Source organism: Podarcis melisellensis (genome assembly GCF_964234715.1).
Source record: "Podarcis melisellensis genome assembly, chromosome: 6".
Lineage (NCBI taxonomy): Eukaryota > Metazoa > Chordata > Lepidosauria > Squamata > Lacertidae > Podarcis > Podarcis melisellensis.
In genome coordinates, this window is record NC_138538.1 from 36,450,051 (window position 1) to 36,471,399 (window position 21,349).

The 21,349-nt window shown below is 42.8% G+C and overlaps 1 protein-coding gene across 1 annotated transcript; it reads right to left on the minus strand.

Annotated features, from left to right (window-relative positions):
* Positions 1-1,238: 1,238 nt before the first annotated feature.
* Positions 1,239-9,976, minus strand: DDX20 (DEAD-box helicase 20). Its single transcript, XM_081916333.1, has 11 exons — positions 9,765-9,976; positions 7,904-7,998; positions 7,233-7,401; positions 6,892-7,006; positions 6,643-6,785; positions 6,109-6,247; positions 5,559-5,621; positions 5,184-5,262; positions 3,842-3,947; positions 3,653-3,754; positions 1,239-2,497 (listed from the first exon to the last, which is right to left on the minus strand). Exons 1-11 carry the CDS (start codon positions 9,952-9,954, stop codon positions 1,401-1,403), a joined length of 2,298 nt encoding a protein of 765 aa, XP_081772459.1. The 5' UTR covers positions 9,955-9,976; the 3' UTR covers positions 1,239-1,400.
* Between the last annotated feature and the right edge of the window lie 11,373 nt (positions 9,977-21,349).

Here is a 21,349-nt window from a genome sequence, read left to right on the forward strand (position 1 = left end):
CACTTCTAAACAGAAGGAAGCACTACAGCTGTAGTACACTAGGAGTCTTGTCGTTTGAAATGATAATTGATTAAAAGGAAGTAGGGAGTTGCCAATTAGAAAGAGGTAGTAGCTTACTCAAGGTGGATAAGCCTTTTCTGGAAATTCCCCAGCTTTTCTGGAAATGACCAAGTTGGTCACGCCTTTTTCATAATGTTATTGATCATGGTATCACAACTTGCCTCCTACCCCACAAACTTTGGGCCAATCATTCTGTTAGCCTATGTTACTGCATTTCTGTGAGGACCTTCAAGACAAATGAAATAAAGACGTTTTGCTGTCCTTAAGAAAGGAAAAACTAAGATTTCAAGTAAGTACTTGTTATAGATATGCTGAACTGTACATATACAGAATGCAAACAGAGCAATCTTTGGGGCCTTCACAGTTGTCACACCTGCCCTGTGGAACGCCCTCCCATCAGATGTCAAGGTAATAAACAACTGACTTTTAGAAGACATCTGTAGGCAGCCCTGCATTATTTATAATGTCTGATGTTCTGATATATGATGTGAGCCACCCAGAGTGGCTGGGGAAACCCAGCCAGATGGGTGGGGTATTAATATTATTAATAATAATACAATAAAGAAGGCTCTAAGAATGAACTTCATCAAGAATAGAAATCATACCTGAGATTTTTTAAAAATAAGTATTTTCTTACTTTAAAGAGATTGCTTTCTAAAGTTTCTTTCTGACCCATTTCTCAAACAATAGTTTAAAGTTCTCACCAAGCTTAAGGGAAACTGTAAGGTCTAAACAGAATCTCTTTAAGCATTTTACCCTCTCCATCCTATGAATGAGAAGTTATTTGCCCGTGTTACCCACAGAGGCCTTCAGAGTAGCAAGATGGGGAATCCAGAGAAAGAAACTAGCATTCTGGACTATTAGGCTCCATTTTACCTCTCAAAGAATAAGTGTTATTTGCTGGATGGGAATACAGGCATTTTAAGATAGATTAGTCCCACAACTCAACTGAGATTACAGAGAAATGAGAAGAAGCGGCCACATATTTTGGTGCACCTGACACCCAGAAATGAGCATGTTAACCTCTGTACAAATTAAAATGCTCACCATACATGAGGGGGAAAAGTTAAGGCAGTAATCTTTTCCAAGTTCATAACCCAAAATAAATGAGAACAGTAATCTACAACAGATTTCCCATGCATCATATGCCAAGAGTAAATCAGTATCAACATAAAACACTATTTTCATACTATTTATTAGCAATACTGTTGCAGCATTTCACCTTCTGGAAAGTATACAAAACAGTATATACATGGAATAAAGAAAATATGTGAGTGTAAACAGAAACAGAAAGGTGATTTAAGATTCCACTAGTAGGTTTTGTGTGGCAGGAATTCCCATTATCTGTTACCGCGCAACAACTCTTCAAAATAGATTGCATTGGCATGATAAGCAGTCAGTAAGTTTGATGGTTGCTGATACATTTGGTAGTATGAACGAGAAGCTTCTGCATAATGGTCCTGCCAAGCCCGGTAATATGCTCGCCAGTATTCCTCATAACTCTGATCTTCACACTCAGGGAAAGGAGTAGGTTTGACTTCAGATACACTTTTTAAATTCTTGCTCTTGGAAGGCTTGGTAGTACAACGGAAGCGGCTTTGACTGCTCTGTTTTACATTCTGTTCCTTTATCTTCTGGAGCCGAGGACTCGTTTGGAACTGTGGTGGTTCAGGGACACCACTGAACTGCGAAACACATTTCTGATCTGATGTCAGCGCACCATTGTCTCTTTGTTGTGTATCTGAAGATGCTTTACTATATGACTGGTCCTCCCAGCTAGAGGTGGATGACCCAGAACTGTAAGAGCTACTATCGCTATCAGAGTCTCCTGTCAATACATGAGCTCTTGCAGCATGCAAGCTGGATTCTGTTTCAGTATAAATTCTATTAGTATCACTTTCTGGGTGTTGATGCTGCTCTCCTGGGCCTGTATAGCTTCTTACTATTTCCACTTCTCTCTCTGAGCCTTCTTTAATGAAGTACTCATAATCCTCAATGAACTCCGCCATGCTCCATGTGCTGGTGGACTGCCGGTCCTTAAATGATGATAAGCAAGGGATCTTGGGAAGCATGCTTTTTAATGTTTCCCTGTCCATCTCCTCGTTATGCTTTCCAGAAGTCTGAAGACAAGGCTCTATTTGGCGCTTCTGCTGAGTGATACTATGAGAAGACTGTTGCTTCCGGGTTATTTTTGGTTTTGTACCCTCCGTTCTTGTTTTAAATAATTGCTTCTGTTTGAGGGTTTGTTTTGGCTTGGCTGCAACAGAATTTTCACAAACAACAGGAGCACTGGTGCTTACTGTTGTGTGCTGCATGGTCCCCTCCGGTCTCTTAGCTGGCAACAGAGATGCATGCAGTGAAGCATTGGGATATGGGACAGCAGTGACTTCGACATCCCAGCCTTCAAACTGTTCCATGAGCCCAGGAGGTATAGGTTCTTCACAAGAGAAAAATGTTATTAGTCAAGAGCAACATATAGTATCTATTTTCAAAGAAATTCTCATAATCACAAATATATCTAAGTGACACCATCATAAAACATGTTTTGAATGCAAGCATTTGATTACAAGCATGTGCCAGGTGTTTTTACTAGACAGTTTGTAGTTTAAAAATAAAAGAAAGATCAATACATACAAAAGTATTGCTATAAGCCAAAAGATGTTACATAATGCTGTAAAACAGTCAGAGCTAAAGAATAATGATCCCATAAGCCAATGACTGGGTAAGTCCATCTAAAACAGTCAAATTTCTTCTTTTGACAGCTTCCAAAAGTTAAGGTTTCACAACCTCTCTTGCTGAACTGCTCTGCCAGAAAGGAACATCTTCCTAAATCTATGTTGATCTTGTTTGGAAATATTGTTTCCTGTCCTCTTTAGAGCTTCTCAGTTTTTATACTGTTGAAGGTCACAAGGTTGTCATACTAAGCAGCTCCCGTATTTGACCAAATGTATTATTTATTTAGTGTCTTAATTACTGGGCTATTAATTATATTGTCAATGAATCTAGCTTTACTGGATAGCTCAGGCAGTAAAGCAGTGGACTCTTAACCTCAGGGTCATGGGTTTGAGCTCCTTGTTGGGGGGAAAGATTCCTGTATGGCAGGGGGTTGGACTCGATGACCCTTGTGGTCCCTTCCAACTCTACAATTCCATGATTCTGTGACATTAAATTGTTTAACAACCAAAAACTCTGGTACATTACTTTTCTGAAATAATTCAGTATTTCCAAATTTCCAGTCAGGAAACAATTCACTAATTATTTAAGATTCAGAATGGGCCTATGGTACAAACCTATACATAGTATAACAGGAAACCCCACTTAATTTAATGGGAGTTACTCCCAGGTAAGCAAGTACAAGACTGCAGCTTAACCACCTGCCTCAACTCTGAAACATTTACTATAGCACCATTCAGAAGGACAGGGACAGAGAACCTGTGGCTCACCCACTGTTGTTCAACAGCAAGCAGTCAGTGGCTAGGTGTGATGGGAACTGTACTTCTGGAGGGCCAGTGTTCCTGCCCCCACCTTCCCTGCATAAAGACATGCTCAAATGAATGCACCATGGTCCCACATACACCAGAAACACTTGTACCTGGTAAAGGAAGCAACCGAAGGTTACATTTCTGTGCAATTTTCATCATCATGTTTTCTTCTTCCCCACGGCAGCAATATGTCACTGCTAGTCCTAAGGTTCCTGTGACAAAGCAGAGATATAAATAAGTTGGAAAGAGTTGTAGATCCAGCACCTGCCACTGCATAGCAAACTCAAAGCAGTATTTACCAAAGCGCCCAGCTCTGCCAATCCGATGCATGTATGTTTCCCAATCCAAAGGCACATCCAAGTTGATGACTAGATTCACCTTCTCAGCATCAATTCCACGGGAAGTCTGAGGGGAAGGATGGGTGAAGTCAAAGGTGGTAGTATGGAGGAAACAAGCCAAGCACAACATTTAGACTTCTTCAGTTGTTCCATGGTACCATGAATAAAATACCGCAGCCTCCCAATCAATTTACACAAATTAAGACACAAAACAAGCCATTTGCTCTAGTTCCGAAGGACTACATTTATTTATTATACCCCACCCATCTGGCTGGACTTCCCCAGCCACTCTGGGCGGCTTCTAACAAAATATTAAAATACAGTAACCCATCAAACATTAAAAGCTTCCCTAAACAGGGCTGCCTTCAGTTATCTTCTAAATGCTGCTGGGTGTGTTGCTCAAAAACAATTGCTTCAGCATAGTTTCATTACAGTAAGTGGGCACAATCCACAGAAGATCAGGAGCATTCAAGGCTCCCTGGGATGCATTAATGTAATTTTGCAATTTAAATCATACTAATTTCAAAGCCATCTAAATGACACTTCTCTGGGTCTTCCTCAAGGAGACTACTCTGAAAATACTATGCTTTCATTCTTGCTCACAACTGCCTATACAAACTTTAATAGAAATATGCTGGAAGTAGACTAAACTTTGGAAAGACAAGAGCATGGGGAAAACATCTTCATCAAATAGTGGTTAGTATTTTCCTCTTCTCAAGATTGAGTTACAACATATTTTAGTGCAAGGAATGTACTGTTTCAAATACTAATGCATTTTTATGTACTAGCACATTTCCCAGAAGTGGGACACAGGTGGCGCTGTGGGTTAAAGCCTCAGCGCCTAGGACTTGCTGATCGAAAGGTCGGCAGTTCGAATCCCTGCTGCGGGGTGCGCTCCCGCTGCTCGGTCCCAGCGCCTGCCAACCTAGCAGTTCGAAAGCACCTCCGGGTGCAAGTAGATAAATAGGGACCGCTTACCAGCGGGAAGGTAAACGGCGTTTCCGTGTGCAGCTCTGGCTCGCCAGAGCAGCGATGTCACACTGGCCACGTGACCTGGAAGTGTCTCCGGACAGCGCTGGCCCCTGGCCTCTTAAGTGAGATGGGTGCACAACCCCAGAGTCTGTCAAGACTGGCCCGTACGGGCAGGGGTACCTTTACCTTTACCTTACATTTCCCAGAGACATGAGTGCACTAGCTTGGTTGGAGTTTCTACCTCCTTCAAGTCAGATCTATATGAAGTACATCTATAAACCTTTACACTTTTTAAAAATTCGACATCAGGGTGGAGTGGGGGGAACCTCACCAAGTCAGTTGAAATCAAGACTCTGCAATGAAACTGCTTGAGTTTAGCCATAGCATCAAGTCGTTGGTTCTGATTCATACTGCCTAGAGAAAGATGAACAAATGGAGAAATGAAGACCAGACAACAAAAGTACTAGCAGAATCATTAGGGTAGTTTGCTACCACGTCTCCTCCACAGACACTTTTCTCTAATTTATCTATTGTACATACATAGTAATTCCTACCAAGCTCAAATGGGCCTTACTCCTAAATTAATATTTATACAATTGTAACTTAAAATAACATACTTACTTACACATGTGCATGAAAACAACAAATTCCACATACAATATTGCTAAAATCAATATAAGAAAAAATTATCAATAGGCCTGCAAACTTGCCTGAAATGCACTCAGCAGGAAAACCTTTGGAAGTCAGTAAATCTGCTAGGTGTTGAGCTCTGAAACAGTGAAAAAGACAATACAGTAAATGTATTTATAGCATAACACTTCATGACTGCCCCACTCGCCAGCTCCTCAAAACTGTCTGACAGGAGTGTATAGCAAATATTTAACAAACAGCTAAACTTAGCAACATATTGTTCCTGGCACAATAAGATGCAAGCACAGTTGATTTAATCTGGAATCATTTCCCCTTGATTATTTCATCCACCCTATATATGATGAACTCTTGGTCTTTAAGTCATAAAAATATGGTGTGTGTTTTAAAGGCATGAGATTTTTAGAAATAAATCCCACTGTTTTAATTCAATACTGCATGACACACTAAACAATAGATGACCAATCTTACAGCCCTAGAAACTCACTAGCTTCACCCACTTTAATGTGCACTGGCTTTCACTTACAGAAACAGGAGCATTGCTATAAAACCCCAAATAATTCATTGTCATTTTAGCTAATCTAGATTTTTTAAAAAACATAAAATACCGGCTATGTAGATTCGAGAAGACCAGGGCCTGGTTGAAAGGAATCTTGCTGAACAGCTCCTGTAAATGTTCAGCCTTCTCCTCAAAAGTCTTATGAGGTAACGGGTGAGAATTCACAACTTTGAAGTACTGCTTCAACCCTAACCAAAACAGGATGGGCTTATATATCATTTGTACAAACAAAAACTCCTTTGAGGAAAGGATACAAATGTAACAATAATAAACTGTTGTCCCAATATTTCTGGCTAAGTTGTTATATAGAGCATTAACATGGCAGACAATAAATTCAAACCACATATTTATCAAGGTGGAAAACTCTATAACTGGGGTGGTGATTGTATGGCTTGGCTTTCCAGAAACTATTGGACTCTCGACTTCCATCAGCCCCAGCCAGCAGGGCCAATCATCAAGGATGATGGGAATTAAAGGCCAGCAACAACTGGAAGGTCATAGGTTCCCCACTACTACTTTAGAATCAAGCATACTAACATATTTGGAGGGTTGTGCAGAAATGCAAAGTGCACATCATACATACCAATGAGACTTGGGTCAGTGGGATTCAATCTCACAAAGGTGGGATCTCTCATGTACCTAGTCAAAGAATTAGCCAAGGATTCAGGATAGGTGGCCGACACAGCCAACATTTGCTTATTGGCTGGTAGAGAAGAATAAATCCAACTAAAGAGAGAGGGAGGGGGGAAAGCACCATTTAGAAAAAACACTTCAAACCAAATATGTTTCAGAAACAAAAAGATTATAATGATTACTGGTAGGCTACTCTTACTTGACTTGATCCTGGAAACTACCTTCTTCCAGAAGCTTATCTGCCTCATCAAGAATGAAGAGACGAATGCTGGCTGTATTCAGATAGTTCAGTTCTATGAGTTGCTTTATGCGCCCTGCCAACAACAAAACTTGCATTAGGATCTTAACCATACAACACATCTAACTGAAATAAATATACTTTTGCAAAAGAATAGTAAACATAGCACCTTGCTAAATATGACTGATATAACTCTCTATGTGCAGTTTTCAAATTCTGCTCTGTAAATATGTTTGCACAGACAGCATCCACTAGTTTTTGTAGCACAATGCAAGATTTGATAAACATTTTATTTGTCTCACCAGGAGAGCCAACTGCTATGTGACACTTTTTCAGCCTCATTTTATCTTGGTTTAAAGGGGTTCCTCCAATGAAGACATGACATTCCAAGCCTTCCATCTTGATCCCAATAGTTGTAATAACTGCATGAATCTGAACAGCAATCTCTCTGGTAGGGGCCAAGATCAAAATCTGAAAAAAGGTCAAGCTGTGAATAGACTAGAAGAATACACAAAAAATGAATACATCATATTTCCTAGATTATTAACCCCTCTGCTCCCGTAACAGATGAGGGCACCAATAAGTGACACTTCTTTGATGGCATTTTTAGTCAGCTAGAAGCCAGATATCCCCTCAATAAGTGTCAATCATACTTACAAAGCATCCTTAAATATCAGCATAAATCCATATGTAACAGTTATAATAAACTGAGCTCTCGTGTGCATGCACACGAAAGCTCATACCAAAAACAAACTTAGTTGGTCTCTAAGGTGCTAGTGGAAGGAATGTTTTTATTTTGTTTCGACTACGGCAGACCAACACAGCTACCTACCTATATCTAGTTATAATAAAGCTTACCTATGAGGGAGCTAGAATGAAACTCTCACTGAATAGCACTACCCTTGTAAATAACCTTGTTATTGATTACTGACATCACTTCTCTCAAAACTTTACACAAAATTATAATGCTCACCTGCGTAACCAGGCTTTCTAAGATAAGGGAATCAAGTGCAATAGTAGAGAAGACACAGGTTTTACCAGTGCCAGATTTTGCTTGTACAATGAGATCTGAAAAGTAAACAAATAGAAAAATGTCAAGAAGCAGCCAAAAGATCACCAATCCAGGACCAAAGAATCAAGAAAATTAGGCCAGTCATGTCATCAGCAACCAATTCACTTTCAATGGAACACCGCTCCAAAGCTAAAACCATCCAACACTCATCCATCTAATAGCGAATAAATATTTACAGTACACCAATCACATTAAAATATATTAAAATTGGCACTAGACGTTTCATCAGTATTATTAGCTTCATCTGGCAATTTTGTGTCTTCCAAGTGACATCTAAACAAACAAACACATAATACAAAGCCCTTATCCTGGTACAAGCACAAAAGGGGCCCTGGTAGTGGGTCTTCTTGTAGTAACAATTTTCTTGAAGGCAACTTGCTCTTCACCTCTGATCTTTCTCTACAATATGCAGGTGGATGTAAAATACTAGGTGTTTGCTTCATTTCTCATCTCACCGCATACCAGAGTGGCAGGGGAGGCCCAGCCAGATGGGCGGGGTATAAAGAATAAATTATTATTATTATTATTATTATTATTATTATTATTATTATTATTATTACCAGGACATGTGCAGAGTATACACCACTTCAATCAATAATAAGACTCTCAAAACATCAATTTTAATCCAAAAGTCCTGCACAGACTCAAATGTTTTATTGTCTGTTTTTCATAGACCATCTCCCTCCATGCTCTCACCATATGCCTTTTAAAAAAAATCCACAAGGACAAAATAAGGCAATGGTTGCATCTGTGGCACATGCCACTTTAGTTTGGCCTGCAACCTACAGCCCAGTTTTGCATATTAGCCACTTAGCTAAGGAGCCTACTGCAATACGAGAAAGGCTCATTGCTTCAGAAAGGCCTCCTTAAACATGCCGTGAATGCAAGCACCAAGCTCTGGCATCACCCTCCAAAAGGTAAAATGGCTGTTACAGTGGTACCTCGTTTCTCAAACACCTTGGCACTCAAACAACTTGGAACCCAAACACTGCAAACCCAGAAGTAAGTGTTCCGGTCTGCGAACTCTTTTCGGAAGCCGAACATGCTCCGTTTTGACTGTTATGCTTCCAATTTGAGTGTCACAGTTCCATTTTGAGTGTTACACTGAGGTCTGCCTGTTTTTGCTATTTATTTTGCATTTTTGTGGCTCTCTTTTTTGTTTTTTTGACTGCGTGGAACCCAGTTCAGCTACTGACTGATTGATTGTGTGACTGCGGTACATTGTTTATTGCTTTCTTTTTATGGATCAATGGTCTCATTAGATAGTAAAATTCATGTTAAACTGCTGTTTTAGGGGTTGTTTTTAAAAGTCTGGAACGGATGAATCCATTCTGCATTACTTTCTATGGGAAAGCAAGCCTTGGTTTTGGAACAGACTTCCGGAACGGATCAAGTTTGAGAATCAAGGTACCACTGTACCTTCTACAACCCACATTGCTCCACTGCCTCAGCAGCATTTTTCTTCCCAACGCAAGTTCTTGGCCTGACTTCTGACACACTCCTATCCTTTGGCACAAAGGCTCTACACCCAGGGCCGACCCAAGACATTTTTGCACCCGAAGCCAAAACCCAATGGCAGTCCATTCCCTGCCGGGGAAGGAGTGGAGATCTACAGGAAGAACAAGGGCGAGGAAAGAGAAAGATCCATATCGGGATCTGCTGACCCTGGGGATCCTGCCGCAGGAGGCGACCGCCTCACCCGGCCTCGTGGGTGGGCCGGCCCTGCCCACACCCCTCATCCCAATCCCTCATCCCGCCTCACCCAGGCCGCAGCGCCCCAGCGGGATGGCTTTGAGCTGCACTGGGGAAGGCCTCAGGAACCCGGCAGCTTTCAGCCCCTCCAGGACCGGGGCCGACAGCAGAAGCGACCCGAAGTCTTCGGGCCCTTCGTGCAAATGCACGTCCCGGGTACGGAGCCAGCTCTCAGCCGGAGCCACCTCGGGAGCCGCCATCTTGGAAAAGAGAGCGGGAACCCTGGGAAAGCGTCGCGAGAAACGAGGGGCGACGAGCCCTTGCGGATGTGACGACAGAGGTGCGCGCGCCGAACACACACACGCGCCAAAGATACGGCGCGGAGGGCGGGGTAGAGAGAGAAGCACTTCAGAGAAGTGCCTGAGGGAGGAAGCGGATTGCGGGGGGAGAGATAATTAGATGGCTGAAAGAGGGCCGAACCATTGAGACAGGGGTGGGGGTGGAGTGAGCGTAGGTACTTTAGGCTGTGGGCGGAACCAAGCAGCCCTTCTTTGTGGGGGGGGGGACCGAGGAGGCTGCACCTAAGCGAGAGAAATAAAGGGCTTAGCTAAGGCAGCGTCAAGACTCAAGATGGGTGGAAAGGAGGAGGAAGAGGAGGCGATCGCGGGCTGCTTCCATCTCTATACTGCCTGAAGCTCGTGTTTTCATGGCAGAAGCCCCCGTTGCTGCCTCCGTTTCGCTTCCTTTTCACGCTTCTTTCCAGTGTGTCTTTTTCTAGATTGGAAGCTCCTGCGGGCAGAGACCTGTTCTCATTCTTTCTTAATCACTTTCTACCTGAATGGGATCTAGCTATTATTATTAATATTAGTATTATTATTATTTATTTTTAGATAGATAGATAGATAGTTTTTTAATTTTTTATTTTTCTGCTGTGGTTATTGTATTGATGTTTTCTCTTGTTTTGTTTCGGAATTTTTAGTAAGCTGAATTGGAATTTGATAATAAAGAGCGGGATCAGTATGTTAATAAAACGAACATTTGGCCCTCGATTAATAACAATCATATATAAAATTCAGTGATAAATATATATCAGCTAGAGGCTTCTACATTTTAAGCACACCTAGTTTGGGAATGCTGGGTAGAAGATCCATTGAGAAGTTGGGAATTACTTCTGGTTGAAGATGAATCCAATTGGGTACCGATCCTAAAATTAGGTAAAGGTAAAGGTACCCCTGCCCGTACGGGCCAGTCTTGACAGACTCTGGGGTTGTGCGCCCATCTCACTCAAGAGGCCAGGGGCCAGCGCTGTCCGAAGACACTTCCGGGTCACGTGGCCAGCGTGACATCGCTGCTCTGGCGAGCCAGAGCCGCACACGGAAACGCCGTTTACCTTCCCGCTGGTAAGCGGTCCCTATTTATCTACTTGCACCCGGAGGTGCTTTCGAACTGCTAGGTTGGCAGGCGCTGGGACCGAGCAGCGGGAGCGCACCCCGCCGCAGGGATTCGAACCGCCGACCTTTCAATCGGCAAGTCCTAGGCGCTGAGGCTTTAACCCACAGCGCCACCTGCGTCCCTAAAATTACTTGGGAGTAAAAATCCTAAAATTACTTGGGAGTAAAACCTACAAGCAAATGGAACTCGTGTGTAAAGTTGTATAGGATATGATTAACTTTTGCAAGGAGTGATATACATGGTGATGATTGATCACCATTTGCTAGTAGTCAATAAGGCTCAACAGAACTCTTTGTTGACAAAATCTACGTTATAATTTTGTTTGTTCAATAACAATTGCACATGCTGTTTCTTACCAGAAGAGGGTGCACCCTGCTCAGAAACGTGTCTTTTCTAAAGCTGTGCAGCAACAAAACTTCCCGTTCTGTATCAGTTTATGAGCAAAGGAACTGCAATCATAGAAGACTTCTCAGGCCTGGACCAAGCAGTGGGGAGAGAGCTGGCACGTGTCCCAAGCAGCAGGTTGGGCAGTGGGGCAGCAAAATTATTGGCTTGTCGTGCCCACTCCTGTGTGTGCACAGATTCTCAACTTTGCCAGGTGGGGTGGGGCAAAAGTTTGCAAGGATGAATGTGGGACAGACTTCCAAGTCTCGCACACCCCTCCTTTTAGGCTCCACAATCAGGGCTTGAAAGGGGTGGGTGTGGGGAGTCTTGGAAAACCTACTATGAGCTGATCTCTGTGTTGAAAGGGATTGGTGCTGAGCAGGCTTTTTGAGCCTCCCCACTTTGAAGCTCTACAGTGGTACCTCAGGTTACATACACTTCAGGTTACGGACTCCGCTAACCCAGAAATAGAGCTTTAGGTTAAAAACTTTGCTTCAGGATGAGAACAGAAATCGGGCTCCGGCGGCGTGGCAGCAGCAGGAGGCCCCATTAGCTAAAGTGGTGCTTCAGGTTAAGAACAGTTTCAGGTTATGTACGGACCTCCCGAACGAATTAAGTACTTAACCCGAGGTACCACTGTACAGGATTTCAAAGCCTCCCCACTCCTTGAAAAGCCTTCCTGGTATGAAGCCAAACCCTGGAAACTATAGTTAATTTAAACAACAACAAAAAGATTGATGATCCTGAATTGTCAAACCATAGTTTTAAGTTAGGCTGCAATCCTATACCCACATACGTAGGAGCACGTCCCATTAGCTTTAATTAGACTTACTTTTGTGTGCACATTATAGGATGGTGCAGTTAGTCTTTTAAACGAACTTAGTTGTGTCACATGATCGTATGTACTGTGTGGTTTGCCCCTTGTATATGGAGGTGGTTGTTGGCAGTGGACACTTCTTCCATATTTTATTTCTTTTTTGCATTCCTTTTGATTTGGATATATTTATACAAGTGAAACTTACATAGCATAGACTATGCATTGGGCAAGCATGACATGAACAGGGAAGAGAAAGGGTTCTTTTGTAAGGTATATATTTTAAAAACTTATTTAAAATTTAACTTACAATTTTGTTGTGCACATTGAATATGGATGTACAGTAGATTAAAAAAAAAATTTGCTTTTTTTTTTTTAATAAATATGCGCAACCTGTTTTTCCAGAGAGTGAAACACAAGTGCACTCCTAGGAAAAATCTATATAGCCTCCTTTCCCCATAAACTATCCAATCTTGTTAACAGAAAAGTTTGAAACAGCTGTTTTGGGGTTTGCGCAGTTTCTTTCTCCTGTTTCACTTAATGTGATGAGCAGCCGCTCTGTGATGTCAGCTCGTATTTAAAGTTATGGGTGAGCTGAGAAGTGAAGAAAGAAACTTTTTTCCAGGCACAATTCTTGTGTCCCTATATCTTTTGTTAGTGGTGGTCCTGTTATTGGCTTTTGGAGGAAAAAACTTAACAGACCTAAGTTCTTAACAATGCAATCTATACCTGTCTGTTCAGTAGTAAATCCCATTCAGTACAGCAGGGCTTAATCCCAGGTAAGTGTGCATATGCCTTCATGTTTTCACCTCCATGCATGGAGTTGCACAGCCCATGGAGATTGTGCAATCAATGGCTACTAGTCATAATGGCTATGTGCTAACTCTAGGATCAAAGGCCACATACCTCTGAAATAATACCAGTTTTTAGGGATCAACATCAGAAGAGTGCTGTTCCGGTCATGTCCTGCTTGTGTGCTTCCCATAAGAATTTGACTTGATGCTGCAGAAAGCAGGACTCTAGACCGGGCAGTCCTTTGGCCTGAGCTACCAGATCCTGAAGCTGAGGCTCCAAAACTTTGGCCACCTCATGAGAAGAGAAGACTCCCTGGAAAAGACCCTGATGTTGGGAAGGGGACGGCAGAGGACGAGATGGTTGGACAGTGTTCTCGAAGCTACCAGCATGAGTTTGACCAAACTGCAGGAGGCAGTGGAAGACAGGAGTGCCTGGCGTGCTCTGGTCCATGGGGTCACGAAGAGTTGGACACGACTAAATGACTAAACAACAACAACCAGGACTTCTCATACATTCTTATGTTAGTCCATGCTGCTTGCAGAATTGCCTTCGTATGTGGCGTACAAATCTCTTGGGCTCTGCTCTAGCTTGGCCTCACAAGTCTGTCCAAGTGCTTTAGAAATTAATAGTTGGTTTCATTTCCAGGAATAACCAACCAACAAACAAAAAACATTTGCTGCTACCAGAACATCAGTTGTTCATTCATTCATTCATTCATTCCTGTCAAGTTCTCAGTTTGGCATAAGATCTGTTTTTTATGTGGAACAGGAGGCGAAAGTGTTCAGAAAACATACCCTTATATTCTGCTGCATCTGCCAAGAAAGGGCTAACACATATATCCCTTCAGTAAACTACAAGGAACATTTGATTTGCAAATTTTCCTGGTTAGGAGTAACTGCAGTCATGTATGACTGGGACATAAAAGCACTCCCCTGTAATTGAAATTCCACAAATGGAGCGGGGAGGGAGAAACCCTCTCTGAGCAGCTGAAATGATTAGTTATACCTTTTAGCAAAAGGGCGTGATCCCTCAGGGTAGCAGACCCGATTTATAGTGTTCTTTATGAAAACAACCTCTCTTCATTCTGCTCCAAGGCAATGCGATAAATAACCTTGCCTATTTGGCATACAGTGTTACATACAGCCCGATACGTAATTTAACACTGATGCAAACAGTGTGATCTGTTAGCTAGGGAAATTGTGCTATGGCTTCAAAAGCAAGGAGGTGGGTTTTAATTGACATAGTGATTCTGAAATGCAACTGCCATTCATATCAGTGATTCCAGGGAGGGGGAACCCTTTGCTCTTGGTTAGCAGACAAGAGAAACCTGCAATAAAACGCTGCAGCGTGGAATGCACCTGTTCAGGGTGTTAGCCAGCTGTGCCCATTTCCAGGGCACTCCGCTGCATTTCTCCTCCCGCTTTCTTGCTCTACAATAGGCACTCAGCATTGTGTGACCACAAGAGCATATTCTGTATTCATTAGGCTGTTTTGGGGTCCCTCATAAGGGTTATCCTCCCTGATTTGTTGAGTACCTACAAATCTTGGAGTTCATCCAAGCTTGCTAATACCTTCATCTTGCGCATGAGTGGTTCCATTTTGGCTATATATGGAGTTTTATTCTGAATAGACCCACTGAAATGAATGAACATGACAATTTCAGTAGGTCTACTCTGAGTAAAACTTAGTAAAAGGTAAAGGGACCCCTGACCATTAGGTGCAGTCGTGGCCGACTCTGGGGTTGCGGCGCTCATCTCACTTTATTGGCCGAGGGAGCCGGCGTACAGCTTCCAAGTCATGTGGCCAGCATGACTAAGCTGCTGCTGGCGAACCAGAGCAGTGCACGGAAATGCTGTTTACCTTCCCGCCAGAGCGGTACCTATTTATCTACTTGGCACTTTGCTGTGCTTTCGAACTGCTAGGTTGGCAGGAGCAGGGACATAGCAACGGGAGCTCACCCCATGCGGGGATTCAAACTGCCGGCCTTCTGATCAGCAAGTCCTAGGCTCTGTGGTTTAACCCACAGTGCCACCCGCGTCCCTAGTAAAACTTAGTCAGATACCATTCAGGGAGTTGTATGAGGCCAAATGTATACCAGTTATACTGTTTGTGTTTTTAAAATAATTTGATTAGAAATTTGGTAGACTTTGGCTGCTATGCAGTATATACTTACTTAGAAGTAATCAATGCACGCAAGAAGTCCTATTTTCTGTCCCTGGCTTCTCCAGTTGGATTGAAGGCAACCTAAGCCATCTTTACCCATTAGACTGTGGAAAGTAACTGTTTTGTATCTTCAGGCCATTCTTTCATTTCATTGTGGCATTTTATAGAATTAGCCATTCAGGGTTGCTAACTGCAAAATTAAGTATGGATTACATTAGCTTGGGATATATATATATATTGTGTGTTCTGTTAAGCAGCAATAAAGATAATTGGTTCCACTTTTGCAAGTTGTCATAATAATCTGGCACTTCAAAACCACATAAAAAGCAAATTTTGGCTTTGACTTTTGGGCGAGACTTGTTTGAGGAAATAGTTTAAAAAATCTAACCAAGATATTTCTGCCTATGGATTTGTGTCTGCAGTGGAAATAGTGACACACCAATAGAAAAGTGACAGCCAGAGCAAGCATTGGGAAAGATAATCATTCCTCTCACAGACATGTGATATTACAGCTAATTTAGTAACTGATATTCTGTTGGAGGTGTCACGGATGTCAGCTTGGCAACCCTGCAAGCTTCCTAGAGGGGGTTGTTCAAGTAATTGCTTCCTCCTTAAACAGGGTTTGCCAAACCCTAACCCCTCAAACACAGTTGACATCATTTGCATAATATGCACTCCAAGTACCCTAATCATGCATTATGTACAAAACTAATCTGTCTGATTTGCATAACTTACTCGGACTGATTCGTTCCACTTCCATCAAATACTACAAGCTGTGAGAAAAGCAGAAGTGAAATATGCTTTAACCTGTTTTGTTGTTTAATGCCTGTTTATGCTCACAGTTGGCCTGTCAGAAATAAAACAGGGTATATTCAGCTAGGGCACATATGCATATTTCTGACCTCCTAACACAACACCAGAAGCAGTCTTTCCAGATGCTACCTCTTGTCTACCTGGCGTTACTAACATCACACGTGAACTGAGAGGTGTAACACAGTATCCTCTGTTACCTACTCAGGTGAACTGCTTCTCTTGGCAGTTACAACAAAAGGGAAGCAAGACAATCAGATTCAGGCTTGATGCTATTGTACAATGACTGGCAGGCTAGCCTGGGATCCAGGAGATCCTGGGCCAACTCAGCCCTGCACCTGCGCTTGCAGTTTCCCATTTTTGCTGTTTGCACTGTTCCCACTGGCAGAGGATGTCGTGAGTGGATTCTTGCCCACTCACACGTTTGGCAGCTGGCAAGAGGCCAGCTGATTTGGGAGAGCTGGGTGGAGGGTCACCTCTGCCTAATGCAACCTTCAGATCCAGTCTGGGAGGGTGGCTCTGTCCCTGTTTTATTGTTTACTGATGGACAACTGTATGGTTTTATTGTGTTTTATTTGTATTGTATTGGCATTGTCCCCCACTTTAGGATTATTTTATTATGGATAGCGGGTAACAATTTTATATATATATATATATATATATATGCCTTCAGCACCAACAATTCCAAGACATTCCCGAAGCGTAGCATGCATCCATGATTTAATAGGAGGATGAATATGCTCCATTAGATTTTGCCTCCATTGCTAGTATCCATGTAGCACTCATACAGGTTGATATTTGCACACCAGCTCTGGGGATTTAAAAGCACAGGTCCCTCAACTTATGCATTCAAATCCTCTAGTAGATGGCTTTGAAATCCTTAGCCACAGTGTTTCATGTTTGAGGACTCACCAGTCTGGTTTCATACCTGTCATTTAAATAGACAAGAAATCAAGACTAATTGCGTGAGGCTGTGTATCTTGAAATCCTCTTTAAGGTTTTTTGTTATTATTTTTTAAAACCACGAGGTTGAAGTGTCTTTAAAATTCTGTTACTGTAGAACAGGTGTGGGGAACTTTAGGTCTACTGGATGTTGCTGAACTACAACTCCTGTCCTGCCTGGCCATGAGTCATGCTTGCTGGGTCCAATGGGAGTTGTAGTTCAGCAACATTTGAGGAGACAAAGGTTCCCCACATCCGATGTAGAACAAAACCCTAGTCTACCAGGCATACAGTATTGTGGCCAAGCCTTCATGTGGCAGTCTGGAAGTGCTGTTGGCCTCTTCGAAACAAAGCAGAGCATCCCAGTGGAACTATAGTCACATGTTTACAGGACCTCCTGACAGTCACCTATGATATGCTGGAGCCTTTAGCAACTGTGTAGCAGGCAGAAATTCAACAGTTTAAGACTGGAAATGCAATTATGGGGAAAGTTCTAGCTTTTCACATTTTTTTCTCTCAGATATTTTATTATGTGTGCGGACGCTTATTTGTTTTTGAACCCTCCACTCCATCTGCAAAAGAAGATACAAATTGCATATGATACAAAGCCTATGCAAATATTGTGTCCTCATTTGTGAGTGGTTGAAGGGCCCAATCCACATATAGTAGGCCTAGAAAAAATCCTGTTGGCACTCCAGAACAGAAGTAGTGATACAGATTCCACCGAACGGGAGGAGGCCTGTATAGTAACACAACTGTTTTATTAAATTAACACTAAATAAGGGTGTCAAAGGGACGCGGGTGGTGCTGTGGGTAAAACCTCAGTGCCTAGGACTTGCTGATCGTAAGGTTGGCGGTTTGAATCCCCGCGGCAGGGTGAGCTCCCGTCGTTCGGTCCCAGCTCCTGCCCACCTAGCAGTTCGAAAGCAGCCCTACGTGCAAGTTGATAAATAGGTACCGCTTTATAGCGGGAAGGTAAACGGCGTTTCCGTGTGCGGCACTGGTGTTGGCTCGCCAGAGCAGCTTCGTCACGCTGGCCACGTGACCTGGAAGTGTCTTCGGATGGCGCTGGCTCCCGGCCTCTTGAGTGAGATGAGCGCACAACCCTAGAGTCAGTCACGACTGGCCTGTACGGGCAGGGGTACCTTTACCTTTACCTTTTAAGTGTGTCAAGATGGCATCCTTAATGGCCACAATGACAGATGCCTTTGTAACACCCCATTTGGATTACTGTAATGAGCTCTACGTGGGGCTGCCTTTGAAAAATGCTCAGAAACTTCAACGGGGTCAAAGTTCTCCAGCCAGATTTTTAACCAGGGCTGGTTATAAGGAGTAGATGACACTTGCTAAAACTGCTCCACTGACTACCATGCACAATTCAAATGCGGGTTATGACCTATAAAGCCCTACATGTCTTACATCCAAGCTACCCAAAAGACTGTCTTTCCTCATACAAACCTGTCCATGTTTTGAAATATTCAGGGGATTCTCTTCTCTCGCTCCCACCACCTTCACAGGCACACTTGGTAGAGATGCAAGAGAGGGGCTTCTCGGTGGTGGCTTCTCCCAGTTAACTTTGGAACTCCCTCCCTAGAGAGGCTAAACTGCCGCCCTCCTTACTGTCCTTTCGCTGGCAAGCGAAGACATTCTTGTTCCAACTCTAGCATTTGATGAAAGGGCTGGTACCATGCTGTGTTTGTTGTGATTGTATGTTTTAAATATTAGATGATTGATAGATAGATAGAAAAATAGATAGATATAGATAGATGATAGATAGTTTTACTGCTATCAGTGTCCCCCCCCCCCAACATTGTTCTTTCTATGTTTTTAGTGGTTCTTGTTCTTCTCTGTAAGCACCCTAGAGTTCCTGTCAGGCAAAAAGGCGGAATAGAAATAGTCTAGAACGGTAAGATACCATAGTCTCATATTTGTTGCTGCAAAAGATTGAAAAATATACTAGTTTTGTAGACCCTGCCAGTCATAATTACGCCATTTACGATTCGGGTACTCTTGAGAGATTTCATTCTCTCGTACAGAATAAAACATCTCAAGCCAACTAAGATCAATCTTTTAGATTGCATGAAATCCAGGACTGTAGGGCTCTCATGTCCAAACAGACCATTTGCAGTGGAGAAGAAATTCATAAGTGCATAGCCATCATGCCAGACCATTATTCTCTCTCCTCGCTACCTCCCTATGGCTCTTTTTATTGCTGATTTCTTTTATTCTGTGTAACCTAAGAATCAATCCTGAGGGTTGATGAGCCTGTTTTTGTATCTGCTTTAGAGTCTTCACCTTTTGAAAATGTTACCCTGAGACATTTTAGCCTTTAGTAGCAATTTATAATGCAATTAAATTTCTGCTCCCATTTTTTGACTATGTGCCTTTTCTTGTATGCTGCATCTCGTATTATCCCAATTATATTTCTGTTCACAAAACATTGCATATTCTGTCTCATCAATGTACTTACTGGGTTGTTTTTGGTTTTGTTTTGTTTTTTAAAAATGTAGAACCTCTGTAAATGGTTGCGAAGGTTGCTATTTACAGTTTCAAACCCCATTGCCCCCACCCTCTACTCTATTCCCCATCGTGTTCAAGACAGTGTGTCCTCCTGGACCCTTTCCATCTCCCCTTCACTATAAATGAGGGACCCAGGCACAGTTTTCATGTGCCAGTCTTCACACACTCCCTTTTGTATTGCCAAATGTCTCCTTGCACCGTCACAACCACAGCACCAGAATAACCAGAAAAATGCTGGACTACAAGGCAGTACAAAGAATGAGCCAGCAGTAAATCACACCATTCAAAGTTGGAGTTAACTCTTGATTAGCAAGAACACGGTCTCCACAGACTTGGCCTAAAGACCACAGCAGCTCATTCCTGGTGGGTCTTTCTCCATGAAATCAGTTGCCGAGACTGAAAGTCCACTCCTCCCCACAGTCATCTAAGTCCCCTCCCCTCCAGGGCTTTCCCCAAACAATAGGAGACTGTGCCTGTGTGTAGCCAATTTGTCCTCTGTCCTTTTCATGCCTCTCTTGGTTCTGGGGCACAAGATGGGAGATGAGCTTGTCGCAGCACATGACTCTTCACCAGCCTGACTCATCTCTGCCTCAACCTCCTTCCTCCCAGTCACCTGCTTCAGCCTCTGCATCTGATTCTGGACTTCTCTCTGCCACCGACTCTCCCAGCTCACTGAACCCTGTTATCTCTTCCACTTCCAACACTTCCTCTTCCCAGTCTTCTCCGTCTGACCACTCATCGCTGTCCCACCACCAGTACCCTGGGCTCTGAGCCTTTTCCCCTTAGTGGTTCCCCAGCTGGTTCCTCCCACCAATAATACTCTGGGGGCAACCTGGAATAACCTTAATAATTATAGAAAGCTTAAAAAGAATGAATGGCGTAAACTTTATTCCACAATGGAATACAGGGTTCATATTTCTACCAAAAACACCAAGTATTTATGAATGCTGCCAAAATACTCATATTTAGTGGAAATGTGCCAACCCTGAGACTGTTTTGCATGCTTTTAAAATAAAATAATCAGACATGTAAATGAAGCAGAGATTCTTTTCTCTGTTCCACAGTGAAAGGGGACAGCAATGGGGCTGTTGCTGCGTCCTTGCTGATTCCCCAAGCCCATCTGTCTGATCTATGTTTACACAAATCTACATGAGCAGAGAGCTCCATTAAAGTCAATTAGGCAACATATTGACACAGGAAGGCTGCAGAAAGCATGCAGGAGCTCAGATCAGGTTACTCGACTGGACTTGTGCACACGCTGGGATGAAGGTTAGCTTTCCTGCTGCTGTCTCTCTTGTGACCTTGATCAAGCTGCTGAGGCTATATGGGGAAGGGTCGTAGCCCAGGGACAGAGCATCCACTTTGAAGGCAGAAGATATCAGGTTCAATCCCTCACATCTTCTGAATCCTTACCAGGGCAGAGATACTTACCTGGAGAGAGATAGTGCATCTTCAGTTATCCACGTTTAAACTTCCAGTTTAATGTGTAACATGTGGAGCTGCCTTTGAAGAGTTTTAAATTGCATTTAATTCAGAATTCAGCAACAAGAGGAAGATCCACAGTAATTCAGAGTATTCCAGAGTTATAGTATTCCTGTCAAGATAGGCAGGCAGCCAGTATCTGTACCTTTCAGAAACAACTGAAGACATTTTTCTTTCAACAAGCTTCCCCAGGTGTTTGGCTAGGTCTCCATCATAGGGGTCTATTTTGTATTGTTTTAAAATTTACCCATTGTTTTTTTCTGTGTTGTTTCAAAACCATTTTATCTCTTTTA

Excerpts from the sequence above, each read along its gene's own strand:
- DDX20 (XM_081916333.1), bottom strand. The coding sequence starts at position 9,954 with ATGGCGGCTCCCGAGGTGGCTCCGGCTGAGAGCTGGCTCCGTACCCGG. Across the intron at positions 7,402-7,903 it reads TAGAAAGCCTGGTTACGCAG|ATTTTGATCTTGGCCCCTAC; the intron begins GTGAGCATTATA and ends ACCTTTTTTCAG. Across the intron at positions 5,622-6,108 it reads TTCTCGAATCTACATAGCCG|AGCTCAACACCTAGCAGATT; the intron begins GTATTTTATGTT and ends TCACTGTTTCAG.